We start from the raw sequence: 15,838 nt of genomic DNA, 5'->3' as shown, positions 1-15,838 counted from the left end.
GGACACGCGACATGATCAGATACAGTAAATATGTTGTGTGAGATGGCATGTTTACTTCAGTTCGTTTGTGGCAAGTGTTGTTATTGTAGCAGATGACTCATGACCACTCAGATATGAAGTGGGTTGACCTCATGTTGGTCTACCAGTGGTTTGGTCAAGCACTGCTAAATGTGAAGCTGGTACTGTGATCATTCTTACATCATCTTGTGCTCTGTCACTCATCAAAACTACTTTTTCTTATTGAATCTGAGAAGCACTCTTTATTTTTTAAGCGTGCCATGGAATCGTGTCAACCATGGGCCCTTTTCCATACACATGTACTGACTTGGCTTAACTTGGCTATCTTGGTGTCTTTAACTGATGACACGCTTGTCTTGAGTGGACGAGAACTGTAACTTCCTAGTGTACCTTCTTCTGACTGAGTGATGTTGACCTCTCCGCGGACTCCATGCGTTGCAAACAATTAACTCTCCCAGCTCAAGGTTGTTTTAACAGGTGCTTCAATGGAGCACAAAGCCTTGTGCATGCACTTAAATCTAATAATCCAGACCAATTTAACCATAAAGCTGTCGCAGGAGAAGGGAACCAGCCATTTCCTCTCTGACCACCGCCCGACGTCAGGCCCCAAACACCAAGGCTACACACTTCTGTTCACCTTTTGAGCATGTGTTTGTGTCGGCTTGATGAGTACTGCTCTGGCGGTGTTGGACCACTCTGCAGCTTCCTGTTCTGGCCACGGTCAAATGCCACTGACTCAGCGATGTTTCTCTTGACAAACTAATACACACTCACATGGAGGTTAGCGGTCAGTCCCCAGTGGAAGCCACATCCTGTTCCCTGCAGGGTATTTGCGTTTTTGAGTACTTCTTCTGCAACGCAGTTGTTAAACAGTCTTCAACCACTATTGCTCATAATTTACAAGCGTGTTTTAAACTTTTTTTTAAGCAGATAAGGCTGGTGGATTCTTACTAAACTCGGCTCGTATCACCAGTGCACAGATATTAGCATCCATTCGCAGTAGCAACCCACAAAAAAAGTCTTCATTGGTGGAACTTTTCGGCTCCTCAGGAGTAGTTTTAAGGTGTTATCATTAACTGTCTCCGTCCTGTCCAACCCAACTGGTGGAGGTTTGAGTTGGTGACCTTTACTGTAAAGGACTGCCCACATTCCTAAGCTCATAACAGTACCCACAACCCCCCTCCCTCCTGACCGCCCTAAATCCTTACATACTAATTGCTCTTCCATTTCTCAAAGCCACCTGTACTTTGCCAGTTGTCTGAATATGTTCAAAGAAACCCCACCCCGTGACATTCATGTCTATGTACATGTCAGGTCATTGCTGTTTAAAGCGAGGAGTGTATGGTGTGTCATTAACCTCACTCCTTCCTAGAATAAAGGGGGAAAAAAGCGCATCGCTCTCTTTATTCAGCGTACACAGACGCGCACACATCCAAACAGCGCTGCTAAATAGATTCCTGGCAAACACAAGCTGTGTTGACAGGAGAGATGAGCTGCTGTTCCTGTTGCAGCTTGCCGAAGGCACAGAGCCGGGCCCACGTTCAAAAAGAGCCGCCACTGTTGAAGCCACAAAGCCGGCAGACTTGTTGCTACTGCCTCTGCCAACACACACACGCACACACGCACACAGGCACACACACAGAGTCATGCAGTGCTGTATCAAAGGCGGCCGGGCGGGTGCTTGACTATTTGAACAGGTGATTCCCATTTAATTCTGCTGACCCTATTGGCTTCATGCCTTTTAGGAAGTCGCACTGTCAGGCATGTCAATCAAGCACTGCTGGATAGTTACACGTTTGGGGGACTGATTTGTCAAAGGCATAATCTTGCCAGTTAGTTGTTTGTTAAGAAGTCAGAAATTCTTATTATTTGCATGATGTGTATAGACTTTAATTTCAAAGGCTACCTTTTTTGAGTTTGTGTCTCAGTCTCCTGATATCCAGTGTTTTTTCAGGTATGACTGAGTTGAACTAATGCGTGTAATTGTAGCTGTATAATCTTATTCAGGTGGTTCTCCTGGCTTGTCTGACAGATTGCCCTAATTATGGATGATGATAGTATTGTGGAAAATACCTGAGGCCATATTTAATTGTGGGATACTGTGAGGAGTTTGTGATTTCCTAACAAAACAGCAACAGCAGACACTGAATGTAGAGTAAACCAACACAATTAAAAACCATAACATGTACCGATAGACTAACATTAAACCATAAAGCAATCATTAAGCCTGACCAAACACTACGATAGAATGAACAACCTGAAGAAAAAGCAGGAAGTTCTGATAGGAAAGTCAGGGAGATGCCTTATGAGGACATTTGAGGGAATACGTTCAAGATCAAGCCAACAAAGGAACGGAAACTGCTCCTACTGAGTCAGTGCGTGTAAGCATGGTTTTACTTGCTTAATCATCCTCATCGTCATCATAATCATCGCCCTTATTTGCCATTTTTCTCTCTGTTATTAGTTTATCTAGCCTTTTCCATCTGACTTAAACCAGACTACAAAGTAATTTTTTAGGTTTTTGTTTTAGAGTACATTTGTATCTGCTGTACACTGAAAAATGTTCAAATGTTTATTAAGATGGCCCTCAATGTGTGATGATCAAATGTACTAGCAAAATATAAACATATATATATATATGACCCTTACCCTTTTCCCTGCAACTATTAAAAACTTTAAGAGGGGGACTGAGGGGGGCTTGATTCTGCTCCTACCAGGGGTCATAATTACTGCTGTTCTGCGAGCCCCTCACCCCGACTTCATCCATTAAAGGCCCAAAAGCCATTTTCCTAATCAGTGCTGGTATGGGGTCTGGCTTCTGGTTGGCTTCTGTGTTTTATGTCAGCGTTACAGAGGATAATCTCACTTTGATGTTTGGTTGGTAAATTGCAGTAAGCTGTCCACCATGGAGGTGTCATCATGTGAGTGTCAGTTCTGTGTTTTATGCACACAACTCTGACCTTGCAGAGAAAAACCAGTCCAGTGTTTGTGATGAAAACATCTAATACACAATGTTCTGTTTTTCCTCCCTGTCTGTGTTCCTGTCTTCACCTCAGAGGGGCACAGAGGGTTTCTGGAAGTCGGTGGCTCACTATGTGCCTCGGGAGCCAACGGAGATAAGAATCCTGAATCCCTACTTCATCCAGGAGGCTGCCTTCCAGTTCATAGGCCTGCCCTTCAACAATGGCCTCATGGGCAAAGGGGTAAGACACATGCAGGCACACACTAACAATGTCGAGAGTTTCTTTTGTCAATGTTTTTGAAATTTGCTCAGAATTTGGACATTTTCATGGAAATAAGGAATCGGGGATGTGCACAGGTAAAATCAAAAGTTGACAGTGAGTATAACAGAATCATGAAAAAGGCACACAAACCCTGTGATTGTGTTTTGAAGGGAAATGAACAGAGAATTTTGGATGGTGGATGAGTCGATCAAGACATTATGCTATGGTTATATCACAGGAAAAACTGAAATGATCATCACCGGTGCCACTACACTGCATTGCGCTATTGTCTTTTTATATAATCAATGGGAGACAAAATACAATTGTTCTCTAATCTGTTGTTTCTGGAGTCATTTAAAGCCTTTTCTTTTACTGACATGAACTGGGAGGCCCTAGGTGAGTTGATATGGAATGACTCTGTAGCGTCCAGTCGCCCTCAGTCAAACATGAGAGGATGAAGAAGTAGTGAATCCATTTTCATCGGCAAAGTGATAGAAATGGAAGAGAAACAACAGTTTACATTGCTGCAAACCAGGTCCAGTCTGAATTCTACAGCACTCTATTCTTTCTGGATGAAGCATATTTTTTGCTCATGAATCATATTTGTCTGGACTTGAGACGGCTCTATCAGGCTTTGAACAGAGACCAGAGAATGTTTTGTTGGAGAAACAAAAGAAAAAATCTTAAGTAAAGAACCAATACGAAATACTGCTGTTCATTTGAGCAAGACCGTTTGTATCCATGTATCACTGAGTTGTGTGTCGGTGTGTTCTGTAGGTAAGTAGAGGTGCATGTTGTTAGAGAATTGGAGAGGACATGAGGAGCGTATCACCATGACTCTGCCCTCTGGGGCCACCACAACACCCCTGCATGAACTCCACTCTGCAACATGTGTTCAACATGTGGGCATCTGGCCTGTCTGTGTGTGTGTGTGAGAGAGTGTGTTGGTAATTTGTGTGCACATTCTGTGTTTGTGTCTTGGTGTTTGCAGCACTGTCTCACACAATACATGCTGCAGAGTTGTATGATTTGGCACATTCTCTCCCCAGAACACTTTCCTGTCTCTCCTCTGACCATCGTTGTTTATGTTTATGTATGTGGAAATTAATGAGGAGGTCGATTTGTTACGCTAGTGTTTACGTTGAGTGTGTGTGTGTGTGTGTGTGTGTGAGAATGTGTGTGTAAATTAACCTGTATTAGAAGACGCAGTAGGGGGTTGGCCAGCTGCTGGTTCAGCTCCACCTACCCCGAGGGCTTCAAATCAGGGTAATGATTTAAATGAGGCCTCCCTCCACTCTTTCTTCTGCACCCACTTTTTTTTCCAACACACACGCTTTTTTTCCCCCTCTTGTTCTACAACACGCACACACACACAGCCTCTGTACCCCCCAGATCTGTGGCAGCCCAAGGCGGTTAGGAAGCACAGTTCAACCCTGTAGATCACTGTGTCGTAGCAGGGGTCTGCAGGGGTCGCGTCTTAAAGGTAATAGTTAATCACCAAGTGCTCAAAGTCAGTTAGCAGCAGTGGAGCAGAACAAAGACAGAGGAACAGAGGAGGGAGGGAAGTAGAGACATGAGAGGGAGTGTCAGAAACCATATCGGCTTCAAAATTAGCTGAAAATGTTAAATCCTGCATGTTTTTGGTCCAAATTAATCCCTGAATGAGTTCCCATTAATAAAGTGTGTGTGCTGTGATGTTCTGACCACATGCGTCTCTGTTTTTGCTACAGAACATTCCGACTTTGGGAACAGTTGCTATAACAATGGCGCTGCATAACTGTGACGAGGTGGCCGTGGCTGGTTTCGGCTACGACATGAACACGCCCCACGCACCTCTGCACTACTATGAGACTGTCAAGATGTCCGCCATCAAAGAGGTGAGTCTTTGAGCATCTGAGAACAGCACTTATTTCTCTACAAAAATTATTGGAGTTTTATATTGAGAGACTAAGTCAAACCCTTTGTGGAGCACATTTTGTAAATTCTCATGGCGATCTTAAATGACCAGATTTTTAAATTAAATCTGGTGTGATATTCTCCCCAAGCTAATGAGTACAATACTTTCTGGCATCTCCCTGTGTGCTCAGAAGAGGGACTGAAGAAACAAATAACTTTAATCTTTGATGAAGAGGGACCACCAATACTCCTGTGGAGGGAGAGAGGGTGAACTGGCCGACAGCCAAAATACATTCACTACAAAGCCTTCACCGTGTAGCCTGATGGTAATATTAGTCTAAGAACTGTGCATGAATTGAACTTCATGAATTAAGCTTTTGTGTTTGTATCCAATGTGACAGTTTTGAGCTGGATGAATGCTGTGGCAGAACATGATCTGTTGTCAGGACTCGCTGCTTTTACTCTGACAGATGAAAGTATTCACGTGAGGTTTTAATGGAAGGCTCTTTTGTGATGTTAAAACTGTGAAGGTGGGAGGAAAAATGTCAGGGTTTTGTATTGTGGCTTTGTCGTAAAATTTTCTTTTTTTGATAATTGTGCCATCAGTTAAGATATGCTTGTTTGGCTCAGGTTCAGCACTCTGCATGTTCATAATAAAGATGTAATAGGTAACATTTCTGCATTCAAATGTCAAAAAACAGCTAGGTTCAGTAGGTCGCCTGTTGCTCAAACTATGCAAAAACATGATACGTCAGAGACTGAGGAAGAACGCGGCGAATGTGACCTGTCCATGTACATTTCTGCCTGAGTTGCGCCAGATTTTCATCGGCAATAGTGGTTGTTTAACATTGAAGACAACAACTCCTGTGAGCCCACACTACCTCACAACATCCAACAAAGTCTTTTGTTATCATTGTTTTGATTGAGAGACCCATTGTCCATTAAGGAGACTTTGTTGTGTTGTTTTGTTAAGTTTATTCAGTCATGAAAACCAATCTATGAGGATGTTTCCAAATTACCAATGCACCTTTAACAGACCTCATACAACAGTGGTGGCATAGAGTTCACAACCGATCCTTCCAACAGTTAGTCAGTTAGTCTCTATCTGTCTGCACTTTGAAAGAGTGCATACATGTTGCAGTGATCCTCTATTTTTACACATGCAGTAATTTTCTAATACAAAACTCAAACCTTCCTTCATAATCCAGAAAATAAAGAACTAAACCTGAGGAATTAAAACATCAAGAGGTTAAATCTGTAATTCCCCCGGACTGAAGTGGCACCGGTCTTTCATCAGTCACTGTATCAACATGCTAACTGTTAGCGCGTCGTTTGAACAATCACTTTCTAAACGGCCTCATGACGGATCTCTCTCCTCCATCAGTCAAGTCTTCCCCTGCGTGTTTACACTGAAGCCCGGTGGAATCAAAGATGTCACCCGTGTGTTGACGCGTGTAAACCATGAGCTCAGTATGATGATAACCTTTGTCTAAACTCCCAGTGAACCGTTGGCATTTATTATCATCATCTTCATCAACATTGTCATCATCAGCCACACATGGCTAATTAATGGGAATACTTTTGGCTTTTTTGTTTGGAATACTTAACAACCGCTTCTCACTGGGGACGCTGAGCTGTGAAATTATCCACATATTATTCCACCTTCAGAGAAAGAGCCTGTTCTTTATCTCGATGGGTGCTTTAGTGTAATGAAGTAGAGCTTGCAATTAAACAAGTTATATAAAAAGTGATCATAATAAAATGTCACCTCAGTTTAGGCCGTGTGGTGCTACTGAGGTCGCCTGCTGTGGTGGATGAGATGCCCGTTTTATCCTACCCCCACTTCTGTTCTCTCAGAGCGGTTTGATTAGCTCTCTTTTATTGATAAATGGATTCAGTTAAAGCTGCTATGATCAATATTTTTTATTAACATTGGATCGAATGACTTTTTGTATGTGAAAGGAGTCGTTCATAATACAAAGGTTTATCATCCTCATAGCTTTTCGGTGGCTTTTACACATCATCATGGTTCTCACTGCTTTTTTTGTCAAGGCTGGTTTCCTTTGTTGGTTGGGTTGGTTAAAATTATGTATGAAGAATGAGATTGGTTAGGATTAGGGTATGGATGTTAGGGTAAACCTATCAGAGGCAGAGTGGGGTTGGTCTTGCCAAGAAAAGCAGTGGGGATAATGAGACGTGTGCTATGGCCTGCAACTTTACTATTTTGACTAATTCTCAACACTGTCATCATCCTCAATTCCATCTGCAGCAGAGAGCTGTTTTTTAAGAGAACGCTCGGATAAATCCACTGTACAGTTAGTGACTAGCTGGTGAATGTGGGGAAGCATTTAGCAGCTAATGAGCCACATATTTCCCTCAGGAGGTGGTGGAGACCCAAAATGGAGCTAAAAGGAGATTGAAAAAGAAAAGCCAGAATCACGACTCCAACTTAATGTCCATGTTGCTCCGTGTTATGTTTACAGCTTGGCAGAAAGCTGCACTCCATATGTCAGTTTGCAGGCCAGCTAGCCAATTAGCTCGCCGGATGTAAGATTGATCTGCTTAAAAATTTAGCTGCAAATGTCAATAGTTAAGAAGCTGAATAATGCATCACTGCTAACTGAAACACTTTCTGTCCTCGACTTGTAACATACAGTATATTTACCAGTGCTCAGTTGTTTACAATGTGTTTTGTCTCTAGCTCAGCTGTCAATCAAACAGCAACCTGCCATTCCAGAGGCTAAATTCATGTTTCTCTAAAGGCTTTTTTATACCCCTTTAAGAATACATCTAACGTTAACATGATTGTTGGACTTGAAACATCACAGCCCTGCTTCTTATGTTAAATCCTATAGAGTAAAACTATAGCTTATTGTTCCTCGTGGTCCTGCTGTGACCCATCACATAATGTTAGGAGGTCCGACCCAGACAGGGTTCGAGTCTGTAGGAGAGTCTTGAGGCAGCTGCAGGGCCCAACCTCCCTCCTATTCCCTCCTGTACGTTTCTTCCTTCACCCTTTGCCTCTTTCATTTGCTCTCTGGCTGTTCTTTGCATCCCAAAGCACTGCACAGGAACCGCTGGCTCTGGTTACAGGTCGGCCCACTGGACTGAATCCTCATAGCACAGCAGGGAGGAAAACTGACCCGGTGTGGCTTTACATATATATATATGCACGCATGAACACCCACACGTATAGACACTGGGAATAAGAAAATCCAAAACTAACCCCCAGGTTTCAGTCCATTTATCAATGATTTTTGAAGTGCTCTCGAATGTCTCCTCACAGTGATCATGGGTTTTATTTCGAATCACTCTTAATTAGTTCTTTCTTCTGATTCTCCCACAGTCATGGACACACAACATATCCAAGGAGAAGGAGTTCCTCCGCAAGCTGGTGAAGGCCAACGTCGTCACAGACCTGACCAACGGTATCTGAGTTTACACCCACCTACAGTCTCCTTCTGCCTTTCCCAAAGGACTACTAAACAGGAAGTTGGGAAACAGATCGACCCTGGGAGAAAGAACCCTTTAGAATCCGGGTGGCCCGCCCACCGTCTGGGTTTTCAAATCAAAGGAGATTATTTAAAAAAAGATACAGGAGGGTTTCTGTGGAGACGCACGTGCCTTCTGAACCAAAGACTCCTGCTGACTGAAGCAGGGAGGGCGGGGGACATGAGGAGGACTGGATCTGCCCAGTTCCTGTCTTACCAAGAGACAGTCGCAGAGAAGATCTGCCGGCCCCACGCTTCAACGTTTACCACTTCAACCCCCACCCCTCCACGTATCACATGGATGAGTAGTGAGAGCAGATGTATGCGACGCGTCTTTATACAGATGTCAGGATTTAGCTTGACTTCCTGGCTGACTTGATAAGGGGAAAGGAAGAGAAAGGACTGTAACTGAGCGTGTGGATGGACGGGGATGGGTTGAGTATTAGCAGTGCCAAACGTACCTCGTACAGAGGGAGAGCTCGTCCTCCTCTCTCCTTTTGCTGCCTGAATGTATTTACTTTCCTCAGTGTAAATATCAAAGATTTTTACTGTGCTTTTTAACAAGCTGCAGCAGCCCCTCCCCCCTTCACCCCCACCTGCCATTTGTCCATTAATTAATTCATTCATTCATTCATTCACTTTTTACTGTCTGTCCAGGGTCTAAAATTGATACTTGCCAAGCCAGACAACAGATAAATAATTGTTCCATTAAAACTTTAAATCTGTTTATTTTAAGTAATTTTTAACTGCGTAAGATTCACTTTAGCAGAATCCTACAGCAGGAGAACTGTATTAATTATTTTAGATTAGTCTAAATTATTTTCATGGAACTTTATTATTTCTTTTTTCCCCGTAGTGACCAGCTCTGGCAGGTGAGCCCAAATGTCTCTCTCTCTCTCTTCCTGTGTCTTTGTAAATCCTTCCTCCACTCTGTTCACTCATGTCGCGGTACCGTCTCCATCACTTCATCAGCTGTAAGCCTGCAGGCTGCAGCACAGACATACAATAACCGGTTCAGGTTCTGTATGTCGGAGCCCTTCTCCAACCTCCTGTTGCTGCAGATTTTCTTGTTCTTCAGTAAATGGTGAAATCTCGGATTGTAGAATATAAAAGTATATATTTTTGTTGTTAGGTTAATTTTAATTATTTATTTTGTTACAGAGTCCCAGCGTTTTGGTCACAGGCAGGCCTGCTTCCTGTTTGAATTTGTGTTTTTCTTTGGATTCCACCACCATGTGCTTCCTCAGAGACTGCATCATCCTTAAGTTTGTGGCAGAAGCAGTGTTGCGATTAAAGCATCGATAAATTGGCTCAGTGTTAAGCTTGTTAGTCGGCAGCCATTTCTTTCTGTGCTTTGTGTATTATGTTACCACAAATGTGTGCTCTTCTGTTACAATGGACACATAACCGAAATTTGTTTATATTTCTTTAAATTGAGAGAATCTAATGAGGTGCAAACTGCTGCACTCAATCACAAATTCATATTACATGTGTGGCTGAGGCCTCTGAAGGTTCTGCCACATGCTTTTCAGTATTTCAACACTGCATTAAAATGTTCAGTATTACACAATCAAACCTTTTGCTTCTCACTCTGCTTCCCTGATGTCAGAATGTCACATCTGTTTGCTTTTTGCTTTTTTTGTCATTTTATCCAATGAATGCGATAATCAGCTTTACAGTGATGGTGCATTTAAATACTGCTTCATAAAAGCAGGCTTTTATTTTTTTACAGCTTCTTTTTGTTGTTGTTTCTGCTTCTATGGAAGTGCATATTTAATGTACATTGTACACACACAGGTTCACTTCCACTACTTCACTCAGTCAGCTGCTCTTGTTGCATCTGTTACATTGCTCCATCACGTGTTCCTCTTCTCGATTAGTTCTGACAAACGAGTGTCCTACCCAGTCCCATCAGAGCGGGTCCGCTGGGTTGGAAGGAATGGATCACTTTTTGGAAACAGACCCCCTCTCCTCTTTTTTTTTTTTTTTTTTTCCATGCGTTTTTTGTTTTTCGGAGCAAAGGTACGAGGAACAGCCGACCATTGCACTATCATGAGGCACTCTCAGTGCCTTACACCTCATCACCTGGAAACTGTAGCGGGGAGTCTGACGTGGAAAAGTAACTGCAGCTTGATCCAGTATGTCAGATCAGCTTCAGGTCGGACCGGCTCACTCCGTGTTTGTGATTTGGGACCAGTCCATTTCATATCTGTGCTTTATATTTTATAGACAGTCTTGGAGGACTTGAAGCCTCATACTGGTGGTTTTGTATGTTTTAGCACACAAGCTACTTATTCACAGGTGTATTTTAAAGGTTCAGTGTGTGGGATTTAGGGGATCTAATGTCAGAAATGGAATAAAGTATTCCTAATTATGTTTAATTAGTGTGTAAACTAAGAATCATTCAGCTTTCGTTACCTTACAATGAGCCTTTTATATCTACAGAGGGAGCGGGTCCTCTTTCATGGAGTCCACCGTGTTTCTAAAGTAGCCCAGAATGGACACACACTAGCTCTAAGAGGGCTTTTCACTCCGCCTATTGTTTGTCTTTAAAGATGCAATACGTAGGAATTTGCCATCTGTCGAATTCATACTCAAAGCAAATGCAGGGCAGCATATCACCAGCGTAATGGCTAATTGTAGCTGCCGTTAGCTCAATTAGCCATGCAGCTAGGAGCCCAGACAGGAGCACCACGGGGTTGTTTGTGTTTTCACTGCTAGCACAGGAGCTTTGGACCTTGACGGGCCGGGGCTATCTGGTTAGCATGCCATCTTAAGTAGATATGTGCAGCAACACATAGAAGGTATCACATCAAAACATTTATTCCTTCACATTCTGTTGATAATTTTAGTTCATTTTTGAATGTTTTATGACTGACATGATCACATATGACACCTTTAACTTTGCTCATCAGTATGGTTTTTTGCAGCTTGTTATTAAATGGTCACACCTGAAGTTCAGTTCACTCATCACAGCACAGCGCAGCCTGTGAAAACACTTATATAATTTCTTCTGTGACTCTGGAGGAGCTAAGAAAATATACGATCTGGTGTTTTTGACTAAAAGTCAGCATATCTCACTCTCTGCTGCTGCACATTTAATCACTTCTTCTTTAATCCGTCTCTTCAGACCCTCAACTTTATTGAAGTGCATTGCTAAATCCCTGGAGAACCTTTTAATGCTTGAATGTTGGAACATCCTTGAATGGACAGCAAGTGAGAGTTTGAAAGTGGTTCCCGGCTGACCGCTGCGGGACCGTGTCGTTATAAGACTGTGATAGATTGTGTGAAACAAACAGGTTCGATCTGGCTGAAGGGAGATTGTCAAGAAGTCATTTGTAACAAGCAGCTGCTTGGGAGGCAAACAATTCACTTAAAATCTGCTTGACTGTTTTGGAAAAGGGTCATTAAAGTCTAATATGTGAGATCTGCAGTCAGGGGGCTACAATAAAACACGCCAAACCACCAGTATGTTCTTACAGCTTTGAGACTGGGCAGATCCTTAGTTGCAGTGAGTTCTGTTCTGTTTTTTTTGTCTTTTAGGTTTTGAATTTTTATAAATGCTGGAGAGGTTCAGATGGATCGGACCCAAATCGCCTCCTGATAAAAAACTGCTCATATTAAAGCCGAATGTATTTGCTTTTATCGTTCATCATATTTTTAAACCTTTTCTTTTTGTTTGTTTTCACCATCAGTGGAAAGTCGACGTGATCAAAAAGTGTTACTCTTTCTTTTTTTATATACACTTCTAAATGGCTTTCTGCAAATCAATAAATAAGTTTGTAATGGATATTTGCCTGTGCATGTTGTTTGCATCTTTCGACTGCTTCTGTGGAGCAACTGGATCTGTATATTTTCCCAAACAGCTCGACAGTGTTTTTGTTTTGTATTTGTCTTTTTGTATATACATATTTCTGTACACTGTGAATTTTCAGTATATATAGTAAATATTTTTGATGTATTTAGTCGACTTTCTGTTTTATCTCAGCTTTTCATCCTTGTCTTGCCGTCTGGCCTTCAGCCTGGTGCGCTTATAGTTGATGGGGCCTCATGTTATGCGGCGTACATCAGGTTTTCATACTGTCTGTGTGTCACTTAGTGCAGGAAGCTCACAGTAAAGATGAAGGAGGGATGAACGAGGAGCGTGAAGAAGGGGATTTCCTCTCCTGCTCTGTACTCTGTATCTCCTACCTGCAGAGCCAGAGGAAATCATTTTTCAATCCTCCATCCACCGGACTTCCTCACTAATGTACTCTCCTCTCCTCTTCGCTCGTGTGTTTATGTCTGTCCCTCTCCGACTCTCACTTTTCTCTCCTTGCCTCGATCTTTTTCTGTTTTGCCGTCTCCTCCTTCTCTCTCCTCACCTGCTCAAATCTGAGGTAGATCTTGTTTCATTGCTGCGGCCACAAGAGATCCATTGGAAACCTGTTGCGCACACACAATAAACACACACACTATTCAGCTGCAGCTGTGAAACTCTCACTCACTTTCACACACCGCAACATCGTCATAAACCAGAGGAGAAACGAGCGAGAGCAGCCGTCCAGCTGTGGCTGCTGTAAGTCAGTATTGGTGTGAGGTGAAAGGGGGCGAGACTCCGAGGGCCCTTAAAGCGCCGCTGGTCCGTCCCATCCTGCTGTTAATGGGGTGCCAGAAACTTTCACCCACCCCCCCCCACGCACAAGTCACGCCTCACCGGTCACCAGAACCACCTCGCTCTGGCTACTCTTGACTCAACAGATTTCCTGACCTCTGCAGGGTGGGATCCAGTGCTCCCTCCACGCAGCAGGGAGGATATTTGCCACCTGGGATCTCTCCGAGGCAGCTGGCCGACTGGAGGCGGTCGTTTCTGTTGGTCCGGCAAACAGGAGTATGAGCACGCCTGCACCTCTTCAGCCGTCGGGCCTTTTATTCTGGGCGACAGGTTCCCCCGCCCCACCTCCTCTCAGTAGGATTGGAACGGAGGGGCCACGACCCCCGGGCCTGAAATTTAAACTCCTCGTAAAAAAGAGTTGGAGTGGGGAGAGAAAACACCCATTCAGTCACCTATTTTTCTCCTGTGTTTACTTAATGTCGGGTCAGCTGAGATGAGGGAAAACAACATTCCCCTCTCCTCAGTTCGTCCCACATTCTGTCAGTTCACCTTTGTCTCTGATCGTGACACACCTGCAGGGCTGTCAGGTAGCACTGAAGGGAGCGGACTGTTTCTTCTCGTCCCGTCTGCCTCAAAACTTGCAGCGCGACCTGATCATTTCTGTAAATGGAGTTTCAAAATGTTACAAAACATTTCAAAGGTGACACTGAATTGTTAAAAGATGGCAGGACCTTATTTTTAGAGTTTCTTGTTTGTTTGTTTGCTCTGCTGCGATGGAAACAATACAAACAAGTGCTCGGAGGCAAGAAGCAAGCCAGAAACATCTGTAAGTTAGAACATCTGTATGTCAGAAAACACTTGACTCAGTCGGCTACATGACAAGTATGAGGCAGAAAAAATACACATACAATTTTATACAACTTTGGAGTAAAATAAATAAATGCCATCATAATTGCAGAAGGCTCTAACAATATCAATCAATAATCAATTTGTCACTTGGGCTAATATTACCTGTATTTGTAGCCAGCTTAAAACATTTCTAACACTTGCATCTATTTGTTATAGTCGAAAACAACGGTCCAGAACCTGAAGTTACCGGGTCACAAAGTTATATCAACACAGGGTCCATTTAGCAGCTGTTGTGTAGTTGGTCACATCACATGGTCTTCATCAGGAGGTGGAGTTTGGCCGGATGTTATTAAATACTGTTTAGATTTCATTTGTTGTAAGAACTTTAAGGACCTCTTGTCCGTGTTGGTAAACAAATCCAGATTGAAAGTTCTTGATCTTGGGGATTTTTGATCATATAGCACAATGTACACACTACATTTCCAAGACAACTGAATGAACTAAATTTCCCGATGAAGATCATTGTGGTACGACCGAAAGCTCCTAAACTGACCCTTTGATGAAATGATTTTGTCAACTTCTGCTTTTGGAGATCAAGAATGTTGAATTAATGTGAAACAGCAAAAAGCAGCAGCTCGTCTTGGGGCTCCACAGATGGCAAAGATAGTCCACTTCTGTGGTTCAGACTAAAATATCTTAACAAATATTGAATAGATGATAACATGAAATTCATGGGAGTACCATGGAAGTGTGGACTCAGACTCAGATAAAAAACTTATATGATTATCAAAATTGATGCTGATCATTCAACTTATTGTGTCTGCTGAACCTCCTCGAGATCAGACTGAGGCCAGTGACGGGCTTCACCAGTGCGCACTGCTGTAGCTCCATCTAGCCACATAATAGAGCGTCTAATCAAGCCTCACGCTGACACTCTGCTTTATGATTTGTTTGTGTGAACAGTGATGCAACAGATCTGGAGGACGCCTGCAGGAACGCAGCTCTGATGAAGTGTAAATTACAGCAGATTTATCTGCGCTGGATTCATTCTTGAGCTAATGTGGAAACACGGACTTCACTGTTTTATTCCTCCAGCAACAGGATGGCTTTGTCCCACTGATTTGGCTTCATTTTACAGATCCAGCCTGAAGGCTTTGGACAGTGTGCTGGATGAGGGGAGTTCCCACTTGAAAAGTGAAAACAAACTTTAAAGCTGGAACAGGGCCAAGACAGAAAGGCACCTTAAGATGGAGAGAGAACAGAGGATACGAGGAGGAGGGGCAGTCGGGAGGGCAGCGACCTGAACCTCCAGAAGAAACCAGAGAAATCACGGAGGAAATTTACCCTCTGACTGTCCCTCACATCTGCAACAGTCGTTCTCCTTTCTCCTTTCTTCAGCACCCAAAATCACCCACCTTTTCCCCCAACCGGTCCTGAACTTGGACGGACTCAGCAGCTCCAAAGGCCCAAACCAGCACCCTGTATCCATGGAAACAGCTGTGCACATCCCAGTGAGCACCGGCACCTTCTGGACACAAACAAATGATAAAAATCAAAAAAATCTCATATGTTCTAACGTTCGACCTCATAAATTCTGTTTTATATTCTTACGAGGAAATGAAAAATTCCACCACAGCCACGTGATCCTGCAGCCTGCCAGAGACTAAACCTGTGTGTGTGTGTGTGTGTGTGTGTGTGTGTGTGTGTGTGTGTGTGTGTGTGTGCGCGCGCTGAAGATATATGCGTGCTGTGCTTGCATGAGGTTT

The 15,838-nt window shown here is 43.2% G+C and overlaps 1 protein-coding gene across 7 annotated transcripts in view; it reads left to right on the top strand.

Moving 5' to 3' along the window:
* Positions 1-12,419, top strand: part of st3gal3b (ST3 beta-galactoside alpha-2,3-sialyltransferase 3b) — a 51,507-nt gene extending 39,088 nt beyond the window's left edge. For all 7 annotated transcript variants that reach the window (XM_073491212.1, XM_073491213.1, XM_073491214.1 and 4 more), the window contains 3 exons: positions 3,075-3,221; positions 4,973-5,119; positions 8,485-12,419. In XM_073491212.1, the coding sequence (XP_073347313.1) occupies positions 3,075-3,221; positions 4,973-5,119; positions 8,485-8,574 (384 nt within the window). In that variant the 3' untranslated portion in view covers positions 8,575-12,419. The remainder of the gene's footprint in view (positions 1-3,074; positions 3,222-4,972; positions 5,120-8,484) is intronic.
* The last annotated feature ends 3,419 nt before the right edge of the window (positions 12,420-15,838 follow it).

Source organism: Pagrus major, chromosome 21 (assembly GCF_040436345.1).
Source record: "Pagrus major chromosome 21, Pma_NU_1.0".
Classification (NCBI taxonomy): domain Eukaryota; kingdom Metazoa; phylum Chordata; class Actinopteri; order Spariformes; family Sparidae; genus Pagrus; species Pagrus major.
This window is presented reverse-complemented; position numbering and strand designations above follow the sequence as displayed.